At 44.0% G+C, this 25502-nt stretch overlaps 1 protein-coding gene and 1 long non-coding RNA gene across 13 annotated transcripts in view; one reads left to right on the plus strand and one right to left on the minus strand.

Moving 5' to 3' along the window:
• Positions 1-1666: 1666 nt before the first annotated feature.
• Positions 1667-25502, minus strand: part of KANSL1 (KAT8 regulatory NSL complex subunit 1) — a 178136-nt gene continuing 154300 nt past the window's right edge. For 8 of the 12 annotated variants that reach the window (XM_081576452.1, XM_081576455.1, XM_081576457.1 and 5 more), the window contains 9 exons: positions 19157-19328; positions 10227-10409; positions 9561-9749; positions 9076-9224; positions 5690-5811; positions 5018-5075; positions 4686-4798; positions 3738-3990; positions 1667-3460 (listed from right to left, as the gene is read on the minus strand). In XM_081576452.1, the coding sequence (XP_081432578.1) occupies positions 3233-3460; positions 3738-3990; positions 4686-4798; positions 5018-5075; positions 5690-5811; positions 9076-9224; positions 9561-9749; positions 10227-10409; positions 19157-19328 (1467 nt within the window). In that variant the 3' untranslated portion in view covers positions 1667-3232. The remainder of the gene's footprint in view (positions 3461-3737; positions 3991-4685; positions 4799-5017; positions 5076-5689; positions 5812-9075; positions 9225-9560; positions 9750-10226; positions 10410-19156; positions 19329-25502) is intronic. The other 4 variants (XM_081576459.1, XM_081576460.1, XM_081576462.1 and 1 more) reach the window with 1 other exon arrangement.
• On the plus strand, positions 6587-10693 carry LOC145541084 (uncharacterized). The gene is made up of 2 exons (XR_014078767.1): positions 6587-7051; positions 7214-10693. It is a non-coding gene; the product is annotated as an uncharacterized LOC145541084 (long non-coding RNA).

Consider the following 25502-nt stretch of genomic DNA (forward strand, 5'->3'; position numbering starts at 1 on the left):
ATAAAGTTATTACTCTGATTAAATAAGGCCTTTGTATGTGGATTCAAAGGACCAGAAAACGATGTTACAGTTTCTAAGTCCCTTCCCAGCCTTTGGGAGCTTAGCTCAGGAAATGACAATACTGTTGAAACCTGGACATGAGGATTTACCAGCCGGCTCTGGGGCCCTGAAGGTGAAAGGACTCTCAGGCGTTCATTTCCAGTCGATTTTCTCCTTCTGGTGCTGGCAAACCATCCTGGTCCAACTCAAAGGGCAATAAATACCTTTGTGGCTCAGCTCACAAGACTTAGCCTGTAAAACACCCAAACCACTGTATTCAGACCTGAGAAGGCAGGGGTATCTCTGTGGTATCTCTTGATCCCTGGGAATGAGCGGAGAGGCCTGGGGCTGAAGCAGGACACTGACTGGGCCAGTCAGTGGAATGAGGGGCTCTGGTTCCTTCCAGGATCAGAGCTGCTCTCCTCTGAGCCTCATCTCTGATGGAGAGTGCTAGATCTCAATTAGGGAACCCAAATAGCCCCTGGTGAGGCTACAGAGGAAAAGAAAAGCAGAGAAGAACCCATCGTATTAATTATTGTTCCTTAGTGATTATGTCAAGGTCATAATGCTCAGGCCTTTGATTTTTTCAGTTTCAAATAAATTATCACTTTTTTCAGCTTTTCCTGACATGCTTTAGCCATTGCAGACAGAAGCTTAAGTACAGCAGATCTTAACTGCCAACTACAGGAGCAGCAACAGGGCAGCCAAAGAGAAATGCTACTTCAGAACTCAGGTGAAAAAAAGACCAAAAAAAAAATTTATATAAAACACTCAGGCAGCTTCACTGGCTGTGTCGACCTGACTGCTGTGAAAAGGGAAAAAGGAAGCAGCGAGAGAACCAGGCCCGCCCACTTACTCATCTTCTACAAAGAGAATCAAAACTTTTCTTCTTTCCTCAGAAGAAAGCTGCTGAGAACCAGCTCAGGCTCTGTGCAAAGTATATTAAATCCTCAGTGATCTCAACCCCAGAGGAGGTCAAAGGTGAGATGTGAAATCTCCACTAGGGAGCAATTTATTTTCTTTACAATTGTATTATTTTTGCTGTGCTGGGTCTTCGTTGCTATGCGTGGGCTTACTGCGGCGGCTTCTCTTGCCGCAGAGCACTGGCTCCAGGGTGCTGCTGAGGCTTCAGTAGTTGTGGTGCATGGGCTTAGTTGCCACTCAGCATGTGGGATCTTCCTGGATCAAGAATGAACCCATGTCTCCTGTATTGGCAGGTGGATTCTTTGTCTAACAGCCACCTGAGAACCCTAGAGAGCAATTTAGAATAGATTAAAAAAAAAACCAAAAAAGCCACCCTGCCGGCTGGCCTCACTAGAGGTAGGAACATTAAAGCCCGAGTATAGAAATGAAGAGCCTGCGCACCACAATGAAGACCCAGCACAGCCAAAAAACAAAAAAAGAGGGCAATGGGTCAATTATTTACATACAACCACCACCACCTTTCCTCCTGACATCTCTTACCCCCCACACCCCCTCTATGGTGGCCGTCAGAGCAGCCCGCCTATGCCCGGAAAATGGCACGGAGCCTTCCCAAGGTTCGGTGCCAGTCAGAGGAACTCCCCCAGGAGGGCAGGTCCTTACCACCACCATTACCACGTCCAGTGACAAGAAAGGCCTGGCATACTACGTTCTGTAACTTTTTATTATTTTTTTCAGTTTTTCCTTCCTTTTTTTTTTTTTTAAGCACTAGTCTGTGCTTTGCGAACAGAATCAAGACATTAACAAAGATCAGCTTCTCTGAAGAAAAGCATTTCTATAGAACAAAGACAGCTACATGTTTCGCTGCCAATACACAGCTCAAAGCAGGAAAAGAAAATATTTACAAAATACAAGTTTTTTTTTTTCCATTTTTGATTTTTTTTTTTTTACAATGCTAAAAGGGTTATTCAGAATTTTCAACCTTATAAATAGAAGAAGCACTTTATGCATAGGGATATGGTGCATTATTGTTTTTTTTAAAGAAACAATGACAAACCCTTTAACTTGCAAACAGAATCAAAAAAAAAAAAAATCACTAATGTTGAAAATTGTGAAAAAACCCCAACATTAAGCAGTTTGTCTACTATTTTTATACGATTACAAAATGGCAAAAAAAAAAAAAAAGTCTTTATTGCCCCCCTTTTGGTGATGTGATCATAGATGAGACAGGCACGTGGTTGACCCAGGGGGTGACGGGGAGTGACAGGAACCACAGCAAGGACCAGACAGTGTTCCACAGGCAAAGGAGCTCGAGAGAGGAAGGGCTGACAGACACCGACAGGGAACTGGATTGGCAGAGGAGGGGGATACGACCAAATGACTCCGAGTGACTCCACCAGTGGAAACAGAACTATAGAGGGGAGATGGCTGCTCATTTCCCAGACTCCCTACGGTCTCAGAGGAGTGGGAAGACCCTACACTTCCACAGACCAGGTTAAGTGGAAAAAATGTTCCAAGGGGAAGGACCACGTGTGTGGGTGTGTGTCTGGCGTGGGGGAGCAGACGAGGGGACTGGGAAGGATGGGGACCCGAGCAGCCACAGCCAGGTTACTGCAGTTAAGGAGTTAAGACAGGGACGACTGAACGCAGAGGAAACCCTGGTAGGTCTCCAAGATCTGAGGGACAAGGGGATGCCATTCTGTCAGCTGAGGGCTGAGTGGGAATAGCTGGCAGGGCCGGTCAAGAGGTTCTGGTTGGGGTGCTCCAGCACAGACGACCAAGGGGACCCAGCTGGGGGGGCCAGAGCTGAGCCAAGCCCCAGAGGGGCAGGCCAGCAAAAGCCCAGAGCACACTGCTCTCCCCAACCCTCACCTCAGGGGGCGACACTGAGCTGGAGAGTCCTTCCCCTCTGCCCACCTGGCTGTCCCACCCTGCCCACTGGGGCGAAGGAGAGGGCTGACCATCCGACATGGCTAAGTCCAGTGATTCAACAGTGCAGAGGAGGTGCCGGGACCAGGCCAGCAGGCTCTTATCCTGAACTTCTGTTTGCCAACTGGAGGAAGTGCTCAGGTGTGTGACAAGAAAACATGGAAACCAAAACAGAACAAAAATCAAAACAAGAAAAAAAAAATACCAAAGTAGAATCTAAATTCCTTAAATTCACTAAAAACTGTGAAAATTTTCGGCATATGATGTTTGAATATCAAACGCAGAGATTTCTGAAGCTTTAATGCCAATAGTTAGTGAGTCTGTTTAGATTCTCATATCCCACTCATCTGTGAGTTGGACGCTGAGCTGTGACTGTGGCCGTCAGATGCCGACTCTTGAGGGGAACGACAGGAGGTGAGGTGGGCGCCACCTCTGTCTCCCGGCCAGTCTTGCTGCCCGAGGTGCGCCGAGTGCAGCGGGACGCCCGTTCCTGTGCATCCAGTTGGTCCTCACTCTCTGCCTGAGGGCTGTACGCCAGGGGGAAGGTCCGCCGCTCCCATGGCTGGACGGACTGTGGGCAGACAAGATGCCATGGTGAGGACCAGCCCCAGGTCTGTGAGCTCTGGGGCAGGCTTGGGGACGATTCTCAGAACAGGCATCCTTGTTTACAAGGGCCAGTGTTCCATGGCACCTTCAGAAGGTCTTCAAGTACAGTCCCTTGTCCCCTTCAAACTGGGGACGGGGGGGAGGGGGTGGTCCATAAAATCAAAGTCCGTCTTGAGCAGGTACTATCCCCACAACTGCCCCATCTGCCGCCCTCAATCCCACGGAAAGGTGTTGCTGCTCACCTGCTCGTCCAGCCCCAGCTCTGGTGTGGAACAGCGTGTGTCTTCGCTGGCCAGGTGTCGGAGGGTGTCCCGAGCCACGGGAGTGAGGGGGGCTGAGTGCAGCTCTGGGCTAATAGGGCTCCTGGGGGACTGCCCATGGGAGAACTCCGACAAGGAGTGACTGCTGCTGACGTCCGGGGAGGCGGGCTGGGGGGTGGAGGGGTTGGCACTGCCCAGTTGGGGTGTTGTCCGTCCATCTGATGACCGGTAAGACCTGTACCCCAAGAAGTGCAATCTGAGTGCCTGGTGACAGGGAGTTTCTCGTATATTCATTTTTGGGGTTGGGGAGGTGGCAAGCTTTTGTCATGCCAAAAAAGGTAGCATGTCATGTCATGCATGACAAAAGCCTCCCAGCCAGCAGAGCTGAGGCAGATGGACGCCAGCAGTTCTCTCCTTGGAACCACAAACCCTCGCTTCCCCCATCACGGTGCACAAGGGCAGGCACACGCTATGGGCAAAAAGCAAAAACAAGAGCCCTAAACCCTTCTACCTGAGAACCCTGAGGGCTGCTCACTGTAACACTAAAGGAGAGAGGGTAGGACAGTTCTCCCAAGTCAAGGGAGACCACAGAGCTGTGCACACTCCACTGTCCACAGAAGGGGAGCTGGTTCCAATTGTATCACCACACCCCCCGATCGGCCTTCAACTTCCCAGATGGCCTACTCCTGGAGTTGGGAGACCACCACAGTGTGTCATAACCGGACAGTAACCACTCAGCGAGGACCCAGCCTTTGACTCCTTATACCCGCACTGGTCTCAACAAACATCAAGGAACTTGTGCATTCTCCACCACTGCCAGTGAGGAATACGAAGAGCAACTAAGTGATGACCGACGGACACAGCTTGGGCCCGAGCTCCCCGCCGCCCCTCCCCTCCACAGGCCCTGGGGACCTGCGCTTGCCCCTTCACCTGCTGCCTCGCCGCTGAGGTGGCACACTCGTGGTCCACAGCCACCGAGCCCTCTCCATCTCCTCACATTTGGCATGCAGAGCGGCGAAGGCTGCGTCAGAAAGGTCCTCGATCTACAAAAGAGCACCTTTGTGGACCCCCTCTTTCCGCCAGGAAGTCACGTTTAAGGGGCGGTAGATCAGTTCTAGAAGCAGCACACCGTCCCCCCTCCCCCGCATACTAGGCTCTTCCTGGTAAGGACAAGAATACAATGAAGCCTGCACTTGACCCCCACAGGTCTTGAAGTATCTGCAGTGTGTGTGCTCTTCTGAGAGGACCGACCATGCCATTACCTCCTCGTTCTCCTCGTCAGGACTCCCCTTCAGAGACCGAAGATCAACCTCCCGCCAGCTGCAAAACCAAGAAGGCAGAATTGTGAGAATGCAGGCAGTCGAGCCAGAAAAACACACGCGCGAGGGAACGAGTGCTCGCCACCTGCTCTCACTGGGTCTTCTCAGCTCCGGGGGACTCTTTCCATCAGAAGCCTCACACTTGATGCCCACAAGGGCCAGAAACAGGGAAAGCAAGCTGAGGGTGGCAGCAGAGCTGGGGGACCGACAAACTCAAACAGAAGAACCTGTTTAAAGGGGACCAACGCTACTCAGCACCAACTGGTTGCTACCACATGGGGATGCATAGACGGGGTTGCCCAAATTTTTGATTTGTCAACAAAAGCTGGAAATAAAGATTCCTATGTGAAATCTTGCTTTGATGCTGACAACAAATTCAGTATTTTAAAACACATTTGTATGCATCAAACAAAAGATGTCTATAGCCAGTTTGTGGCCTGTGGTCTGGTTGGTGCACATATAATGAAGAAAATTATATATAGAAATAATTTCACTCCGATCCCTTCTCTTAATGACAAAAGCCAAGGCTAGGCCCCACAACGCAGTGACTAGGGGACAGGGAAATGGCAGTAACAGGGAGACCAAAGAGCAGAGCCGCTAGTGCAGGGCTTCTACCTGGGGGTAAGGATTTCCTTGTACTGGAGCTTCTCTACACGCGTGGTTGCAGCGACTGACATTGGGATGACAATGTTGTTAATATCAAAGGAGCTCTCTCCCCTTCTCCTCCTTACTGGCTGCTGTAAGACAAAGGCAAGTTTAAAAGGGAGGAACAATTCTACACACATCAAATCCTAAACCTGAGATTTAAAACAGGATCACCAATAACCACCTTTAACAACCCTCCCCCCAAACCTCCTGTTTTCCCCCTTTTATCTCTATGACACAGACCCACGGTGGAAAAAGCAATGCTTAAGCCTAGAGGTAACTCTCTGGACTAAAAAGATGAACTCTTCCATCCTGAAAGATGCCCCATGGGAGGCTGAACTCAGTGGATCTGCTAACCTTGTTTGCCATGAAAGCACTTTCTTCTCACAGATCTGAACTCTTCAGCTAAATCTGTGCCCACCATCTGCTGAACCCTTATGTGATTTCCCCTTTCTGGCTATTATTCTCAGGGAAAAAGCTGAGAGTGTTCTAGCTGTATCAATGGAGAGGAGTGGAGGGAAATGGATGAAGAGGCCTTGGCTGTAGAGCTCACACTCCTGGAGAAAGGAGATTCACTCCTACAGGAAGTTAAGATCAAACTCCTGGGAAAAAACAATAAGGATCCGATATTAGGGAGTAGGGGCGGGGCCTTCTGCAGCAGTTGGGAGACCGGAAGAGGAATCGAGCAGGGAGCCAAGGGGCACGGTTTCTTAGATGGAGGGGCCTGTGTCCAGATAGCAAACACCCTGCCCTGAAACAGAGACTGGCAACTGAGCTGTGAGAGGCCAGAGGCAAACAGTGGGATGACAAACATGCTGCCATGGTGACAACACAGCTGCAAACACCTAAGAGGCTGCATTCAAACTCAAACCAGCAAGTGTGGTCAGCCCAGAGGGAAGGGGTCAGTGAGGGGGGATAGGAGGAAGAGGCCGTTTCCCTTTATTTCCTGTTCCTGGAAGGGGATCCATCCGATCATTTCAGGACCTTCTCAGAGAATGCCGAAAGGCAGTATTTCCCAGGCCAGGATCTTAGCAGCTGTCACCTATGATTTCAGGTTATCACAATGTCTTTTTCACCTCAGTCTCCTCTGCTATCAATGAGAACAGACTGGCACTGGCTTCACGAATTCAGGGTAACTGGCTGCCCAGAACAGCTGAAGAGACTTGCAAGCCTTGCCTGGCTGAGGTTCAGTGGACTCACCCCCACAGGCCTCTGCCACATGTCTGTTGAACTCACACACCCCACTGCAGGAAGTGTACCCGAAGGAACCTCAATAGACAGCTTTCCCTGGATCGTGGTCAAGAACAAGTGTGAAACTGCTGGCAGAAGCAGGTATGTATTTTCCCTGAATCTCCTTGGGCCTTCTGTCAGTACCTTCAAGGCAGGGAGACAGGAGCGGGCTGTGGGGTTCAACAGGCTCAGCCCTCACCCCACATGTAGATGCCCCAATTCCAGAAGACACTCACTTGGTCTAACCTAAGTTCTCCTGTTTAGGACCGAGGTGGAGGGCAGGTGATGAGAATGAAAAGTGGTTCCCAAATCTGACTGCCAGAAGGTGAGGCACAAGATGATATTTAAAAGAGAAAAAATAGGTTCAGGGCCCCATCTCTTCAAACTATCAAATCAGAATATCCAGGGAGTCCAAGAAGAAAAAACCAAAGAAAAAAAGACCACAGAGGTGATTCTGCTGCACACGTCGGCGGCTCCTGTGGCTTTCCGCGGCAAGCGTGCGCACACAGCCCATCCCCCTCCTCCCCACCCCTCTCCAGTGTCCTGTCGCCTCTCACCTTATCTGGCCCATCACTCTTCCTGCTATTAAATAAATCCAGATTCTTTGGAAAAATCTGGCAACGAGAGCCTTAAGGGTCAGCACAGTAGTATATACAAAATACATGCTCATTAGATAGTAAGTAAAAATTTCAAGTGATTCGGGCCTAAGTTTACATTTTCCAGGCATGAGAAAGCAGCATGTGAAAAAACACTGAAGTTTCATCAAGTCCTGGATCTGAGAGAAGACTTCCATAAGAATTAGTCTCTGTAAAATCGTTTGTTTTTCTGAGATTCCCTGCTAATGGATACCTGGGCTTACCACAGAGACTACACAGCTATGGAGATAAAACCTGTGGGTGTGGGAGGGGATGAAGAGGGGAGGAACAAGGTCATCTGGGAAAGACTGTCTGATTTTTAAGAGCGAAGACAGAAGGATGTGAATTCCCACCTGATCGCAGAGCCTAGTGAGCACATTTTGTGGGCTTAAGCTTCTTGATGTAGCTCTGAAGGGGCATCAGAGCCCCTGCCTAAGTCACCTTCGCTGTGCCCCAACCCAGGGTTCACTCTGCGCTGCACAACTCAAGAGAGCTGGCTCTGTGGCCAGACTGCCTGGGTTGGAATCCCAACGGTAACCCTGGTAGGTCGCCTAACCTTATGCTATTTACTTAACCTTGGAAAGCCTCAGTTTTCCTGCCAACAAGATGGGAATCTTCTATACCACCCGCACCTTAAAGTGTGTTACAGGTTGAATGCGGTAACACATATGTCCCTAGCACGGATACAGTAAACATCATAGCAGCAGCACTCTATTATCACCACCTCCATTATGATTACGATGATTACTATATAAGGGATGCTTTTGGGGGGCACAAAGCAGCTACAGGTATGTGTTCAAGGAGGCACGTTCTGAGGAATGAAAACATCAGAGAGTATTAATGTGACTGTGTGTCTGGAATGGCCGTGCAAACTGCTTTCGGGGTGGAGAGTGGTACTGCAAAAGCTGATCAGGAGTCAGCCTGCCACTATGAGCGCACATGTCGGTCCTGCCAGTGTGGCCTACTGATCTGTAATTCTGCTCTGCACACCTAAAAAACAGGCTCCATATCAACCTTCCCTTCCAAGCACCCAGTGTTTATTCCCAGCACTCCAGCTCCACTTCCCAGGAGATTAAAAACAAGGACATCAAACGTCTCTAAGGCCCACAGACACCTCTTTTGCATCCCTCCTCTCATGTTTACTTCTCAGGCCGACGGAGTTAAGAGTCATGGTAGTGTGGCGCTCTGTGTGAAGCTCATTCCCATGTATCTTGAACACAGATAACCCAAGAGTTTGTCTCTGCCTCAAGCTTTCTATGGCTGGCTCAGCTCAGATCCATTTCTACTAAGAACAACTCAAGGAAAACAATGTAATGGAGGATTAAATAGCACCACTTTGACTTAAAAAAGACACACACACAAGTCAGGATGAGCTAAGTCCCCATAACTGCCCTGGCCCTCACGACCCTCTTTTCACACTGTCCTCCAGACCAACTGGAGGGAGCTGTCACTGCAGAGGGGCTGTCCAGCCCACTCCACGCGGGTACTTACAGTCGTGCTGGATGTGACCTGCGGGCTAGAGCTGGTGGGTGCAGAGGTGTCTGAGGAGGTGGAAAGCTGTCGCACCAAGGGACTGTGTGGTGGATGGTGGGTGGCCGCCAAGTAGCTTGAACTGCTCATGTCCGTGTGATGCTTCAACACTGCAGAGGTCAACAGAAAAGAGGAATACGTGGCTACCTCAACCTGCTCTACTTCCAGCACAAGTTAGGAAGGCCAGCAATACTCAGTAAAGGCAAAAATGCTTTCTAAGCCTAGAGTTTAAAAAGATGAAGCAAACTGGCTGATGGGAGGCAGGGGGTGGAGCAGAGGTTGCCATAGCAGTTAAGAGTGACCTACACTTAGAAGCGGTCGGACCCCTCTACTCTGCCTTCCTAGCAAGTGAAGGACACAGCCAGGGGCAGTTACAGGAAGCCCAGCTGCCCCAGAAAGCCCTGCGCAGGTGCAAATGCAGGTGGAGGTGCCGGGCCTGGCCCTACCTTCACTTCTCTCAGATGAATGGTCTCGCAATCTCATTTTGCTGTGGTTTGGGTCATGCACGGGTGGCGGCGGATTGAGCAAGCGCTCTGCTTTTGGCGCTGTCACTCGTTCCACCATAGGCACGGCCCCCACATCGTCTAAGTGCTGCCTGTGGGTCCTGTCAGGCCGGGTTTGGTGATGGGACAGCTCTGAAGAGGGGAACAGAAAAAGAGCTGTGAAATATCTTCTCTCAACCTTTTCTTATTTGAGTTCCAAGCTCTTGAGTTCTCTCTAGGTCAATGACAGACACCCAGGGCAGCAGGACAGTCCTCTGGGACTGAAGCTGCTAGCAAGCAACACACTGGCCAGAACAGGCCAGGGAGCCCACCAGGCTCTTAACTGGAGAAAAATGTGACACCACACTACAAAAGACAGCCGGCTCACAGATGCACCCGATACCATGCCCCACTTGGCTGTTCACTGAGCCCCAGAACATCTGATGTCTGGAACAGCTTTCACAGTCCATTCCAGAGCACCCAAGGTGAGCAGAAAAGACTGTGGGCTGAACTTCCATCTGTCAACTGCCTCTCCCAACCCCATCACACTGCCATGGCCATACCAGTAACTGGAGAACATCAGAGGAATAGAAAAGTAATTGGAGGACTCTATGGACCCCTGAAACTTACTGGCTGTTGTTAGGAAGGAGTTGACCAACTTGTGCCTGTCTTTACGAGTTGGATCTGGCAGACTGCCTGGTATGGGTGCTCTGTGCTTAAGTGAAAACTTTTTTGGAGGTTTGATTTTGTCAAAAGGCTTGTTCTGCCATTGAGATTTCAGCATGCTCTGGAAGTGCAGGCTTGTGGGGACATCTGCAAGAAACACAAAATGCCACCATCAGTCCAGACCCCTGGGCTCCGGCTCTCCAGGGAGCGAGACCCACCTCACACCCTTCTCTTATGTGCTCAGTGGCAGGATGACTGTGAGGAACAAGCACTGTCATGGGGAAGATCTGTTTATTGGAACATCACTGAAGGTCACTCTTCTAACTCACAGGGAAGTCACCGCTGACATTTATTTTCAAGTTCCAAACAAATCCAAAATCTATGATGGTCTTTTCTTTGTTCCTGTGTTCCATTAAATCTGTTAAACTCTATTGGTTTGAAAGACTGATAAACATCCTGTTCTTATTTTTCTAGAAACTGAAACATTTCAAGGTATTTTTTTCTTTCAACATAAAGTTAATCAGGATATATATTCCTTCAACAACTATTTATTGTCTGCTACTTTATCAGACACTGGACTGGGCACTGCATCTTTCCCTAATAAGAACTAGATCATTTTCCCTTCCTTCCTCCAGACCCCCACGACCTCCCTATCTGGGGATTATCTAGGTTTTTAAGTGGATGAGCTAATATTGAATATTACAGATTAAATCTTTTAGACTTAATTATAACTTCTACCTTTTGGGGGGGGGGTTCATTACTCTTTCTTGCATCTTTCCGTTTTGTTAGTTTCCTTATTTTCCTAAGAATGCGAACATGAGTTTAGCATTTCAAGATTAAAACCAGTTCTCTCTCAGATCCTTAAAGCTATCACTACAGCGTCACCAATAAGATGGAATTTTACTCAGTCATTTGTAGGTGCTCTGCTTCTTCTTTTAAACTTTTGGTGGAAAAAAAGCTTGTTGTGGTATTATATTGACTCGGCCAATTTGGGGAGAACTCCAATACCAGGTCTTCCAATCTGTGAACATGGTATCTCTCTCCATTTATTTAGGATTTCTTTTATTTCCTCTCATCAGTGTTGGTTGGTTTTCATTGTACAGTTCTTATACACCTTTTGTTAAATTTGAGTACTTCATATTTCTGATGACTTACAAATGATAATGTCATCATTACCACTTTAAAAAATTTCTGTTTATAATTGCTTACTGCTAGTATGTAGGAATATAGTAATTTTTAATATAGTGGCCTGTATCCTGTGATCTTCTTAAATCTATTATTAAGTTTTGTTAGCTGTTGCGGAATCCTTAGAATTTTCTACACACACAAGTACATCATTTACAAAAAGCTGCTTTACTTTCTTTCCAATTTGTATGCCTTTATTTCTACATCTTGCCCTATTACTCTGGCTAGAACCTCGAGTTGCAATTTGAACTTTACATTTTCCTTTTCTAGTCTCAATCTGAAACTTCACCACCAGGGATACAGGTGGGTCTTTCTTCAGGGTTCTGAAAAACTTCTCATGGTCCTTTTACATCTGAAGATCAGCACATCTCACTTTAGCTCTCAGTTCCTCCTGGGATTCAATCATTAACCACCTGAGACATACTCAAAAGTCCCAGTCCCTGAGTCCATACTCAATACTGTAGCATAGAATGAAACATCACTGCATTATGGAAAAGGGTTAAAATCTAACCTAGCTATATTTCAGAACAAGTCCAGATCTATTACCCAAATGCCCAGGTCCCATTCCTGTTTTTCTGTCCTTTTTCAGTGTGGGTAAAGAACCATCCCCCTACCAGCTGCTACCTGATAAGAGTTTCCTCAAAAGCATAGGCTTTGGGCTCCATTTTTCTCGTTTTATTTCTCCATAGTTATCTTGCTTTCCATCATTCAAAAATCATTGCAACCTCTGGCATGCCTTCTTTTTCCAGAATTACTTAATATTTATTATATTTAATGTACTTAGGACTTCCCTGGTGGCTCAGATGGTCAAGTGTCTGCCTACAATGCGGGAGACCCTGGGTCGGGAAGATGCTCTGGAGAAGGAAATGGCAACCCACTCTAGTACTCGTGCCTGGAAAATCCCATGGATGGAGGAGCGTGGTAGGCTACAGTCCATGGGGTCGCAAAGAGTCGGACACGACTGAGCGACTTCACTTCACTTCAAACATTAATGGGTTTCTGGCTCCCAGGGAGAGTAGATGTGCTCAATCTGAACTAGGAGTGGGAGGCAAAGAAGAGGGGAGGAGTGAACATTTAAAAAACCCGTTATTATTGTGGCTGGTGCTGTGTATAACTTCACCTTCATAACAATTCCATGATGAATTTCTATGCTCCTTTTAATGACAGAAAACAGATTTAGAAAGGTGAGTTAACTGTCAAGGTTACACAGTTTAGTAACTAACACAGTGTGCAAGCTCAGTTGTGTCTGACTCTTTGAGACCCCATGGGCTTCAGCCTGTCAGGCTCCTCTCAGCCCATGGGATTTTCCAGGCAAGACTACTGGACTGGGTTGCCATTTCCTCCTTCAGGGGTTAGAAATGAACAAGCAACATTCAAACTCAAGTCTGTAAAATCCTAAAACTCATACTCTTAGCCACTACAACATGAAATTATTCTTTGGCCCAAAGAATTAATGCTTAAGTGTGTTAGCTGCTCAGTCGTGTGCAACTCTTTGTGATCCCATAGACTACAGCCTGCCAGGCTCCTTTGTCCATGGCATTCTCCAGGGTACCTTCCCAACCCAGGGATCAAACCTGGATCTCTTGCACTGTAGGCAAATTCTTTACCATCTGAGACACCAGGGAAATCCAGAGAAGGGAGCAGTTTAATTCTGAGGTGGAATCTGATAGTTCTCAAATTATTCCCAAGGAAGTGGAGAGTATAGAATATTTTTCAAAAGAGTTCTGCAGTATAACAAATCTTAACTCTTTCCTATAGCACAGACTATGTATTTCATGACACTTCAAAGAATAAGACACATCTCTGGGAACAGCGTTCTCTTGTGAAACTTTTTCTATAATCATTCTTTCTTTTACACACTAAAAAACAAATTCACATACCATAACCCTTAAAATAAATGATCAGCTTTCAGCCAGGCCAAGGAAATCAGAGCTCACTGTACTCCTAGCCCTTACAGCCCGCCTAAGCCCCTCAATAAAATGGCTGATTATCCCACACCCCAAAGGTCAAATGTTAAAAAAAAAAAAAATCTCCCACGTAAGAATTGAGTTTAGAGGTATTAATCAAATTTAATTAAATTTAGGGGAATTTTAATTAATTAAAAATTCTTTGCTCTTTCTAACTCAGAGTGGTTGGGGGAAAGGGTGTACTGGAAATAAAGCACTGTCTACAGAAATTCTGAAAGCTGGGCTGAGTTCGAAGGTATAAAGAAGGCTCAAGAAGTGGGGAACACCTCTTCTATATCCCAGGACATCCCCTGTGTCAGCAGGAGAGTTACTCCCACTTGGCAAAGGCTGGTTTTTCTTAAGTTATTTGGTCTTTTGGGGGGCTGTACCACATGGCATGTGGGATCTTCCCTAACCAGGGATCAAACCCATGCCCCCTGCATTGGGAGCGTGCATCTTAACCACTGGACCCTGAGGGAAATCTGCATAGGCTGTTTAATGGGACTACAAAAGCATATGTGATTTTATTCCTCTCGCTCTTTTATAGTGCATATAAGTAATCCTGGACACAGGTCCTGGTTCCATCACTGAGTAGGAGGATAGAACAAGAACAAATCACTTGTCTGGGCTTCAGCATCTTCACCTGTAAACTGAGGCAGCAAGATCTGATAAGGGCTGGAGATATCCTAGCACACATGCTCTAACTCTCTCTCACCTCTTCTGTCTGCTGTAGGCACAGGCTCATGGCAGTACTCTCTGTTGTACCCCAAGACCTTACACCTGTCTCAAATAATTATAATTAATCTAATTATAAATCAATCTCACTAAGCACAAGAGAGAAAAAACATTTATGTTATTGCTAGACTAGATGACTACTGCGCCTCTCAACTCTAACACATTAAATTAATGACTTTTCAACTAAAACTCCACTCCTAACCCTCTCCCCACTTCCATTTAAATGCTCAGAAGTAAAAACTGGCACAAATGTAGACCATTACCTTGTGCTCTGGAGTTGGGTATTAAGAAGAACCAAGAGCAACTTCGCCTATAAAACTCGCTGAATAAGCTGCTGGGGTAACAATAAACTGTTTATGGGACTCGAGCTACTATACATTGCTACAAGTTTGCTATGTTTTAGCAGCTTTCGTATAAAAGTGAAGAGAAACTCAGTTAAATCCCCCAAAATCAGTGAACAAAAATGATCTCCTAGGAATTGCTAGTCTGAGTTCACGCTCTGAGTAATAACACCTGGGATCCACACAGAGCTACAACTCTGAAAATAGACACAGAGGACCTGAAAGTAAGCAAAGAAGAGTTATAAAAATGGAAGAGAACAATAGTTCAGCTAGAGGACTCCACACATTTCACACCTGCATAGGCAATGGCCATTAAAGTGGTATTAACCGGACAGGAGGGTACAGATCCTTAACCAGGTCAATGACAAGAAACATCACCTTAGGTTACTATTTCTTCAAACAAAAAGAAGAGTTTAGCTTCAGGCCCACCAGAGTCTGACATTCCATGATTCACCATTTTCTCAAGCACACTTTCTCATGGTGTTCAGTCACGCTCACTTCCTCCTCCTGCTGCTAAGTTGCGTAGCCTCAAGGATACAGCTAGTTGTCCTGGCAAGCTCTTCAAGGCCAGCAGGTGGTGCTCTTATTAAGCACAAACCTAAGTCAACATGCTTTTCCCCAAGGTTATACATCCTCTATTTCAAGCTAAGGTTTAGCTGCCTTGATTAAATGAGGTAATAAGGAAACAAGGTCCTCTTTCTGGAATACTAAAGGGTTGAGTGAGTGAAGTCGCTCAGTCATGTCCGACTCTTTGCAACCCCACAGACTGTAGCCCACCAGGCTCCTGTGTCCATAGGATTTTCTAGGCAAGAGTACTGTAGTGGGTTGCCATTCTCCAGGGGATCTTCCTGACCCAGGGATCTAACCCAGGTCTCCAACATGGCAGGCAGACACTTTACCTCTGAGCCACCAGGGTGGTACTAAAGGGTTATCACACCCTAATGTCTCCACCTTCCAACCAAGGGAGCAGTTCCTAAAATGAATGGGAGTGGCTAAGGTGTGGTAAGATGGGAGATGAACTCTAGGATTAAGAGCTGCAATTGGTTCCCATCCCAACAAAGTACACAGACTGGCTAGGGAACATCAGTAAAACTATAGAAAAATGAAAAGTTGGAAGTCCTGCCATCTTTAAATGTATTCTACAGAAGAACGGGGTGGCCCAGAGGTCAGGTTTGACCCACACAGTATGCCTGCTGCTAGTCTTCACTATTACTTACTATTCTACACAAAAAGATCTGGGGAATCTCAATACTTCAGGAGGCACTAGTCACATCTTTGTGGCCGTGACAATCTTCCAGTTTACAAATGTGGCATTCTGTATTCTGAGTGTGGCAGTTGTCTGAATCAAGTAAAAAATCCCAATAGTCACAATATTAGACACAATAATTAGGTCCCTGGTTCAAGCCACAGAAAGTCTACTGTATTCATAGGCAGATATGTTAATGCTCGACTTGAGAAAGTATATATATTATATATATATACTTAGTATAGTATATATATTATACTATTCTCCTTTACTGTCTCATAAAGAGAATTTAACGACCATCTCTCTTGTCCAAACCCCAATGTCATAATTAGGATATGTGTGTGTGTTTGTGTGTGACTGACAGAAGGGAGAGAGCAGGGAAGGGCAAGAGTGGGGAAAGGGTGGAGGTGGGGAGAGAAGACAGAGACAGACAGGAAAATAAAGACCCCAGGGACTACAGAATGATGGAACAGGAGATGTCAGGCAGTTGTCTTGGGTATATTTAGGTGATGGGAGAGAGAATTCACAACTATACAAGGTAATACTGTGGACAAAGCAATGATCAACATATTTATCAGCTGATAATGATTCAACAGGCAAAAGATCTTATCAGAATCTCAATATAACTATATAGGCTTCAGGCTTCTTTATTCAAATACGAGACCATGCAATTCAACACTGTAATCTTAAGAGAATAACTCAACAAATGTTCTGGAGTCATCTTAGTGTCTCTGCCTGAAGCTGCAGTCTGAAAATGGGCAGAAATCTGACTTCTCTTAATAACCTGGCTGGGGAGAATCATGAATTATAGTGAAAAGAAGGACAGGAATCAGATTACTTGGGTTTAAATTTTGGAGCCTGCTACATAAGCTATGTAGCATGAGAAAAACCACAACCTCTCTAAGCCTATTTCTTGATATGTAAAACTGAAGTAACTTTACAAGATTACTGAGAAAACCAAATGAGACAAGAATAAGAGAAGTGCATATAAACTATAAATGCTATACTAATATTAAGTTACATGAGCCATAATCCAAATGGCAGGAGAGGATAAAAGTCAATGACTCTGGAATCTGAAGCACAGAGGAAAATGTTTCAGTGTTTTCCATTCATTATGTTCTAAAGTGTATTTACTGCTCCATCACTCCTGATCTAAACCCTTGCCTAGTTTACTGTTCATAATGTTTCAAGTTTTCTAAGTATTTTCACTCTTACGAGAAGTCACATGGCAGCAAGACTATTACACCATGCTCTTTCTTACAGTTGGAGGGAGTCTTAATAATAAGGCTTGGGGTAGCTAACAGATTTAGATGACCAAGAAAGAATTCAATCATTTGAAGAACAGATAAGAAATCTGAGGGGATTACGGTCATCTAATGTTTGATCAACTGTCAATTAGAAGAGGGGATATTCTAGGATAGTTTATCAGCAATGACTGCTTTTATAAATAAAGCTTTATTTAAACAGTCACACCCACCTCCTTATACATAGTCTACATATTGGTTTTGTGCTACAAAGGCAGAGCTGCCTAGTTCCAACACAGACTAAACCTAGATAATATGATCCAAGCCCAAATTATGTGTCCCTTTAAGAAAAAGATAACGTATCACTCATGCTAAAAACCTGATTTTCTTTGCATACCACTAAGTAAATTTTACATCCAACATATTCTCATTCCCCAGACCCCAATTTTGGTTACCCTCCTTTCAAAAACGTGTACAGACTATCTGTAAGGTGCTATGAAGGACAGAGTAGGGAGAGAAACATAGTCCCTTATTCTCAGAGAACTTAAGTATTCTGGAGGTTGGGACCAGATGGGGAGATTATTTGCAAACCAATGAAACCAATCCAAATTATGAAAACACTGGCTTCTGTAGTCTATAGAGTAGTTTTCAACATTTTTGCTCATGAACTCCTCACCATTTGAAATGTAATTTTTCTTTATTTAGATTTTTTTTCTGGCTTGTGGGATCTCAGTTCCCTGACCAGGGACTAAACCTAGGCCCTTGGCAAGTGAAAGAGCAGAGTCCTAACCACTGGACTGCCAGGGAATTCCAAAATGTAATTTTTAGAAAAATTATAAACTCAGGGCAATTATAGGCTTCTCTGGTGGCTCAGTGGTAAAGAATCTGCAGGAGACACAGGTTCAATCCCTGGTCTGAGAAGATCCCACATGCCACAGAGCAATGAAGCCCCCCATGTGCCACAACTATTGAGCCTGAGCGCTAGAGCCCAGGAGCTTAACTACTGAAGCCCAAGCTGCTCTAGAGCCCGTTCTCTGCAACAGGAGAAGCCACTGCAATGAGAAGCCCGCATAACACAATGAAGAGTAACACCTGCTCACAGCAACTAGGGAAAAGCCCATACACGCAGCAACAAAGACCCAGTGCAGCCAAAACATATAAATAAGTTATATATAAAAAAGAAAAAGACAGTTTTTATATATAAAAAAAGGAACTAAAACATTAAAAATATTTTATACCAACACACTGGCATATTAAAATCTATTTCTTCAATCAGACTTCAGTCACAGTAAAATCTAATTTCAGTTATCAACTATTTTTAAAATTTAAATACTGTATAGTTGATGTGCAATGTTAGTTTCACATGTAAGTTATTAATTCTAAATCTAAGTTATTATTCTAAAGTAACAGAAAAGGTAGAGGATCTTGCCATACGTTATATACAAAAAAAATACTGTACCTCCATCTTCATTATTTATTCAAATTTCCTTTTACTTAACTCCCACAGGATTCTTCTTCAGGAGCCATGAACTCTGAGATGGTTCCTTTGGTGTCCCTACTGCCCAACGTTTTTATACTCTGGGGGATGGGCAAGACCCACAGCAAGACTCAATATGGATAAGAGGAGTGACTTTCTTTTGTGAGGTAGGAGAAAAGCAATTATGAAAAGGGAGGTGGAAGAGAAAATCGGCAGACACAGAAGTTTATCAGGTAGATAAACTAAAAAAAAAAAAAAAAAAAAAAACCAAAACCCAGCACATGCCAACTCTGAGGATCTGTGCTTGCATACACCTGAGAAAGCAGTCACGTAACCACAGTATGTACACCCCCGGTATGAAGACCTTCTCCCCAAACAGTGCTGCCCATGCTGTTTTACATCATAACACACACAGACAATACATTTTTAAAGGTATTCTGGGGGTGTTAACAGACCAGGCTTCGTATATTGTGGCTGGAGGCAACTGTCTCACCCTCACCACCTGAAGCCTTAGGGTGAAATCTCTTAGCAAGCGGTAATGTTTTAGTGGCACATTCTGGTCTAGGGGATCTGTTGTGCATGATGTGCAAAATCCGAAGAGAAGATTCTGTTGAGAGTAAAACCGGGACAGTACCTGGACTGTACCAGAATCTTGGCCAACTGTCTTTCACTTTGAACCCTTTAAGTCTCACTCATTAGACTTCATGGAGCCTTTCTTACCATCTGGAAATGCTAGAACCGGGTGAACACAGGAGTCCAACTGGGAAAGGCGTTCCAACAGAGGGGCTTCGTAGTGGATTTCTGGAGGCATGGTGCTGGCGCTGCCTGAGCCGCACAGCGCGCAGGAAGGGTTCACATCACAGCCAGAACGCACTGTGCTGTTCCGGTGAACCTGGGAAAAGCCAGATAATACTCGATTCAGGGTCTGATAAAAACTCAGCTCCCCATTCAGTATCCCAAAGATTCAAAATTCCCTCTCTCTAGATACATATATGACACAGTTAACAAAAAGTTTGATCAGTTTGTTAAAAGATTTCCGTTTCTCCAACACACTAACCTTCAAAGTAATTAAGTAAATCCACTTCTCCAATGAAGAGATTTAATTATGTGAAGCCCATTAAGTGCTTACTGAGAACACTTTACAATACCTGTATGTTTCTACCACCATGATGCTTTTCCACCATCTGCTACAGTGAATAGCTGGCTCCAGATTTCTAGGTAGAACATGACTTGCCCTCTTCAGCAACTTCATCCACCAAAGAGCCTTACTAATGAATAACCAACCACACCTTTCCTGAATTCCAGGAGGCCTGAAACAACATGGCAAATTTCCCTGGACTACACTCAATTCATTAGCTGCTCTTTAACCTAGCCTAAAATCTACTGTTATAAAGCTCATATTTAAGTAATGAAAATGAATTTGGTATAGTGAGTGTTCATATCCATAGTCTTTGTGTTAGATTAGATTAATTCCAAGGAGATAAAAATCATTTTCATTAAACTTCTTTTGTATACACGTGAGCAGGATAAGAAATAACCTCCCTAGTTAAGTCCACAGTGAAAAATAATCTAAGTCTTCAAAGATGTAATTCTGTTTTGTTTTTAAATGATAGGATTTTTATAATTTTATGCTTTAAACTTCAGGTCATGCTAAATGCAGGATCCCTAGGTTCTAGTGTTAGGATTTGCCAAATCATGATCATGAGAAGTCACCTGGGCAGCATGCAGTCCTAGAAGAAATGACTTGCCTGTGGAACGATACTATGACATGGGATGCTAGGAACAAGGGAGTATCAGAATAAAGACAAAAGGGTAGCACTGAAACTCTGTAACGACTGTGAGAAGTACATCTAGTTTCAGCACAGGCATCTCCTGAAAGCTGTTTGCCTTCACAGACATGCACAGAAGAAAGATAAATATGAGAACAATTCAGTCTTTATCAACTTTCCTCAACTGCCTCCTCCTTGCAGCGACATAGGTGCGTGGTATTCAAATAAGACCCTGTGAAGGTCAAACTGGACAACTTACACTAAAGTAAAAGAATTCTAGTAAGCGACAATTGTTGTCTCTGAAAGGAAACGACACCAACTAAACATGCACTTTTGGTAGACAACATTAACTGGTACTGTTTTGGAAAAAATACCTCTTGCAACCTATTTAAATCAGGGCTGGATTTCTGGGGGACATAACACTTTGAGGTAGAGAAAGAGGGACCTACATTACCAGGGACAAAAACCGGAGATCACCAGTAGATGAATGGGAGAATTTAGGTAATTAGAATCCAAAAACTGCACCAAAACTTTAAATATTGACTAGATTAGAAACATACATAAAAATCAAAACAAGAAATCTTAAAAGGGAGGTATATTTTCTCCTCATGAAGTAAACCATTACATGAACTAGCTTTCCAAGTGGGCAATGAACAACTTTCCATTTTTTTATGCCCAGAGTGTATCCCTTAAGTCTTAATTAAGAGACTGGATGTAGAGTAAAAAGAATACGGCAAGAAAAACAAACTAAGAAAAAAATTAAAGTAAAAGCTGAAATTACCAAAAGAAAAAAATACATGATAGAAACAGCAAATTCAAGAACTGCTCTTTTGGAGTTCCCCCTTGCTCTTTCCAAACCCACCTCAAGAAAGGGGTAGACAGGATAGAGCAATTAATTACATAAACGGTAAGACTGGCCTAATGAAGAGAAAAAGGGAAAGATGTAAACATGTAAGAACTTAAGAAAAGCACTAGCCCAGTGATAAATCACGTAACCCAGTGGATCAGCAGGGAAGTCCGCTAGTATAATTTATTCAGAGAAAATTTGGGGAATTTTTTGAAGGGTAGTTTGGGCAACTTTAAACACACACACAGAAAACAAGATGTCAAATTATACACATGAAATTTATTTATTAAAAAAAAAACCCACTAAAAAGAAAAACAACCCACCATGAGCAAGTGTGATTTACTCCTGGACATCGAAACTATTTGACATTAGTGTATCAATTAACACAATTTCATGCTGGCCATTCAACATTTCTGCTTAGATGTCTTAAGAGGCAACCAAAGTTAAGTTAAGCGAGTTCAAAACCGTGCTCCTAACTCTTCTCTATTTTCAGTAGCTCAGTCTTAAAATCCCTGGACTCATCATAAACTCCATTCCCTTCTCATACCCCAAAACCAGTCACGAAATCCTGTCACCTCTGCCTTCTAAAAGCATCCAAGATCTGACCACTTTATACCACCCTCAACTGCAGCTCTCATTTGGGTTTCTTAAATAGTCTCCTAATTGGTGTTCCTGCTTGGCCCCCCCTTCAACTACGGTGTAATCTTGTTTCACAACCTTAATCAAACCATGAGGCAGTTCTCTGCTCAAAACCTTCTGATGGCTCCTCATACCGCGAGGAGTGGCGCCCACCGAGCCCCACGCCATGGGTCCCCTCCGCCCCTTCTCTGACTTCCTTTCCCTTCCCTGCTGTTCTCCTAGCTCAGGCTACCAGCTCCTCTGACTTCCCTGCTACTTCCCCAAAATGGCAGCAAATTTCCAGATCACAGACCTTTACACTTGGCCCTTCTATTAGCTCCAAGGTTATTCCCTCACCTTAGGTCTTTTTCTCAAATGGCATCCTCTTAAAAAACAACTTTTATTTAGAAACATACAACTGAGAGAAGAGTCTCTATTCTTGACTGTGACCAAAAAAACACATTCTGGAATAAGTTTAACAGAATTTTAGGCACAAAGCTTAAAGCTATTAATTTTTAATATGCTACAAATTAATCTACAATCAAATTCAATAGGCTTTTGGTACCGAAGGGAGAAGAGGCAAATGGAATTTAAACCAACTACAAACCAGAAGAATAAATGCTAAGGGGGAAAGTTCCCAGAAAATTTCTGATAAGCAAAGGCAGAAGGGAGTGATTTGCTGACCACATGCTAAAAGTATGAATCAGGGATATCAAAAGGTGGGGTGAGGGAAGAAGCTGGACTCCTACTTCACATCAAAATAAATCCCAAAGGTATTAAAAAGATTTAAATTATGTTTATTAAGTTGTTTTAAATTATTTATTAAATTATGTTTAAACTGTAAAAAAAAAGGGGGGGGGGGCAACATCCAGCAGTTAAGTGTGAGCAGTGGGGCCAGGCTGTTTGAGCCCTAACTCGGCTACTGAGTTGTATAAACTTAAGACAAGTTACTTAATGGCTCCGTTCAAAATAACAGCTGCTTATCTGACAAGGCTGTTGTGAAAATAAAAATCATTTAGAACAGTGTCTGGTCTCAACTCTGTTACTTGTATAGTCATACAAAATACACTATTCTCATTTATAATTGAAGAAGGGAAAAAAAGGACATCAACCATAAAGATCATTGATATTAAATCCTAGCTTTCATGTTACTTGTGTGACCCCTCAAATTTATTCATCTGTTAATAAAGGATCAAAAATGCCATTTTCATGGGACTGTGAGAAATATGATTTTGCAAGCTGTTAAAATACTACCCAAGTGCTAACTAAATTAACGTATGTCAAAGTTTCTCACAAAAGCTCTACTGACACTTAGAGTCTGTTCACTGTTTGTTGTGAGGAGCTGTCCTGTGCACTGAAGATAAGCAGCAGCTTCCCTGGCCTCTACTCACAGTGCAGGCAATACCCTCCCCCTCCAACCTCTGTGACAACCAGCACTGACCACAAGGGCAAACGTTTCCTAGGGTGGGCAGGCGGCTCAAGTTACGATATCATTCTTAGTAAAATTCAAAGCACAGGCACACATTAAATATTAATAGTGAGAAAGAAGAAATGCCTCAAGACTACATCAGTCAAGGCAAAAGGACTCAACAGCAAGTGTAAAGAGGCTTCCATGAAACAAAATGGTAACTGGAACATAGAAAATAATTTCAATGGTTTGAATAACTTAAATATGTTTAAATTGATGACTTCATAATCACACACATCACCCCCTCCATAAAGACTTTACTGACTGTCCTTGGAAGACTGCAGGAAATCAACTTATTACTTGAAAATTGGTAGATAAAAGGATAGCAACACGAATCATGCTTCCCCCCCGCCCCCGCCCCACAGACTGTACTTAAGGATAAACCAATAGTAGAAAAGGGCATTTTTCTCTTTAAAGAGATAGTCTAGCTAATAAATAAAGAATAAATGGTATGAGCAGAACCTAACTTCAACTCCTGATGCAACAAGAGGGTCCAGGCAATGGCCACTACTGACTAATAACACAAGAGAGACAAGATATTACATGTCTTCTCATGCGAGTGCCCTTACCAAAACAAAAACCTAGATTTAAGTTTCTATATGCAGACTTTAATGCACTAAAAGTAAGAAATTAAGGAATATACAGAGGGATGGATATAATGGTAAAATGTGGTCAATGCTAACAGTAGAATCTAGGGGATACAGCTGCTCACTGCAAAATTCACACAATGATACTGTTTGAATAATATCATAATGAAATTTTGGAAAAGAAAACAACGACCCTGCAGAATTTCTCCTGGCCATGGTGGATTAAGAATGATCATGCTTATCTTTTAGCCATAAACTAGAAAAGCAGGCAACACACAGCTTAAGACAGAAACAAACGAGGTGGCCTGTGACGGTCCTGGCTTTCTGCCTGGAGGCACAACACAGACTGCTCAGCAGGTGAGGGGTTCCAGGCAGAGAGGGATGGTTCTACTGAGTTGAGGAAACAAACTCCCAGAGAATGAAGTGTAGAGGCTCAGGTGACGGGTAACTATGAGGCAGAATTCTTCACAAGAGGAAGCCATACAGAAAAAGAGCTCCAGAAATCATCATGAGATTCCCTCAAGTGTTCATGGAATACTAAGAATCCCACGTACAGAGTTAAACTTCATCAGGTCAGGCGAAGATCCACCAAGGAGCTATGCACTGAAGAGTCCCCAGAGCTCACAGTGGCAGAGAGACTACCCCACTGTGACCGGTCAAGTGGCATGGAACATTCAGAAAAGACCCCAGAAGACCTGGGTTACTCTACACTCTCCCTAATAAAGGAAAAACGGAATCTCAAATAACTTAGCTGCCAACAAAATAAAGCCTCTTTAAAGGAAGATAATATAATCTCTATGCTTCAGTCATGTAAAATCAAATGTCTAACATCCAAAAAAACAGATATGCCAAGAGTGAGAAAGTTACACCACAGGGATACAATCAGAAAACTGTAAGTCACAGGATAAATAACTGGAATAACCCAGTTTTCTCAACGAATAAATTGCAAGGCAAGGGGGTATGATGGATAGCTTACAGCAAATCAACACTCTTACTGAGATTTGGAACAGCCAGATTTAAAAAGAAAAAAAGCAAATGTAACTTTAAGATATGAGAGAAATGTTAAAACAATGACAACACTGAGGAGCCAGGATTCCAGAGGGAGAAGAACCACTGAAGTGTTGAATTGCTTCTTCTTGGGGACAATGGGTGATTTTTGAGTGATGCTTAGAATCTGGTGCCCTGATGGAGGGTCCCTTCTGGGTACAGAGAAATGAGCAGAGGTTCTGATGATTTTGTAGGGCTGAAGGGACAACTTTAGAGACTTCCAAAGCCAAATTCCCAGTGAAAAGAAAGGACAAGAAACTACAAATGACATGTCAGGTGCTCCCATCCCTAAGGCATTTGGAGAATTCTGAAGCTGTGATGGGTAGGAGGCTAAAAAGCTAAGCAGAAAGCCTCTGGACAGCAGAGTTTCTGGCAGGTTCACTGAGGAGGAGACTACAATTAAGAGTTCATGATACAGGCGAGGGCACTGTTCATTGAATCAGCTGGAAATGGGAATAAGAAACAAGGCTGTGCCTTAAGAAAGAACCATTTTTTATGTGGCATCTAAAATGCCAAGTACACTGGTATTAAGAAGTATATGCAACATAAAAATCAAGTGCATGTGCACAGCAATTAAAACAGTAAGTGCAAGCACATCAAATATTGGAAGAAAATGTACAATCGTCTGACTAACCTTTTCTTAGTTTATTTTCCTACAACCTTATGTAGACTGCTTGAAAACAAAATGGCATCAGTAAATCAATGTTGTGAATAAAGTCTCCATATTTTA

Source organism: Giraffa tippelskirchi, chromosome 3 (assembly GCF_054371585.1).
Source record: "Giraffa tippelskirchi isolate mGirTip1 chromosome 3, T2T-mGirTip1v1.2.pri, whole genome shotgun sequence".
NCBI classification, from domain to species: Eukaryota; Metazoa; Chordata; class Mammalia; order Artiodactyla; family Giraffidae; genus Giraffa; species Giraffa tippelskirchi.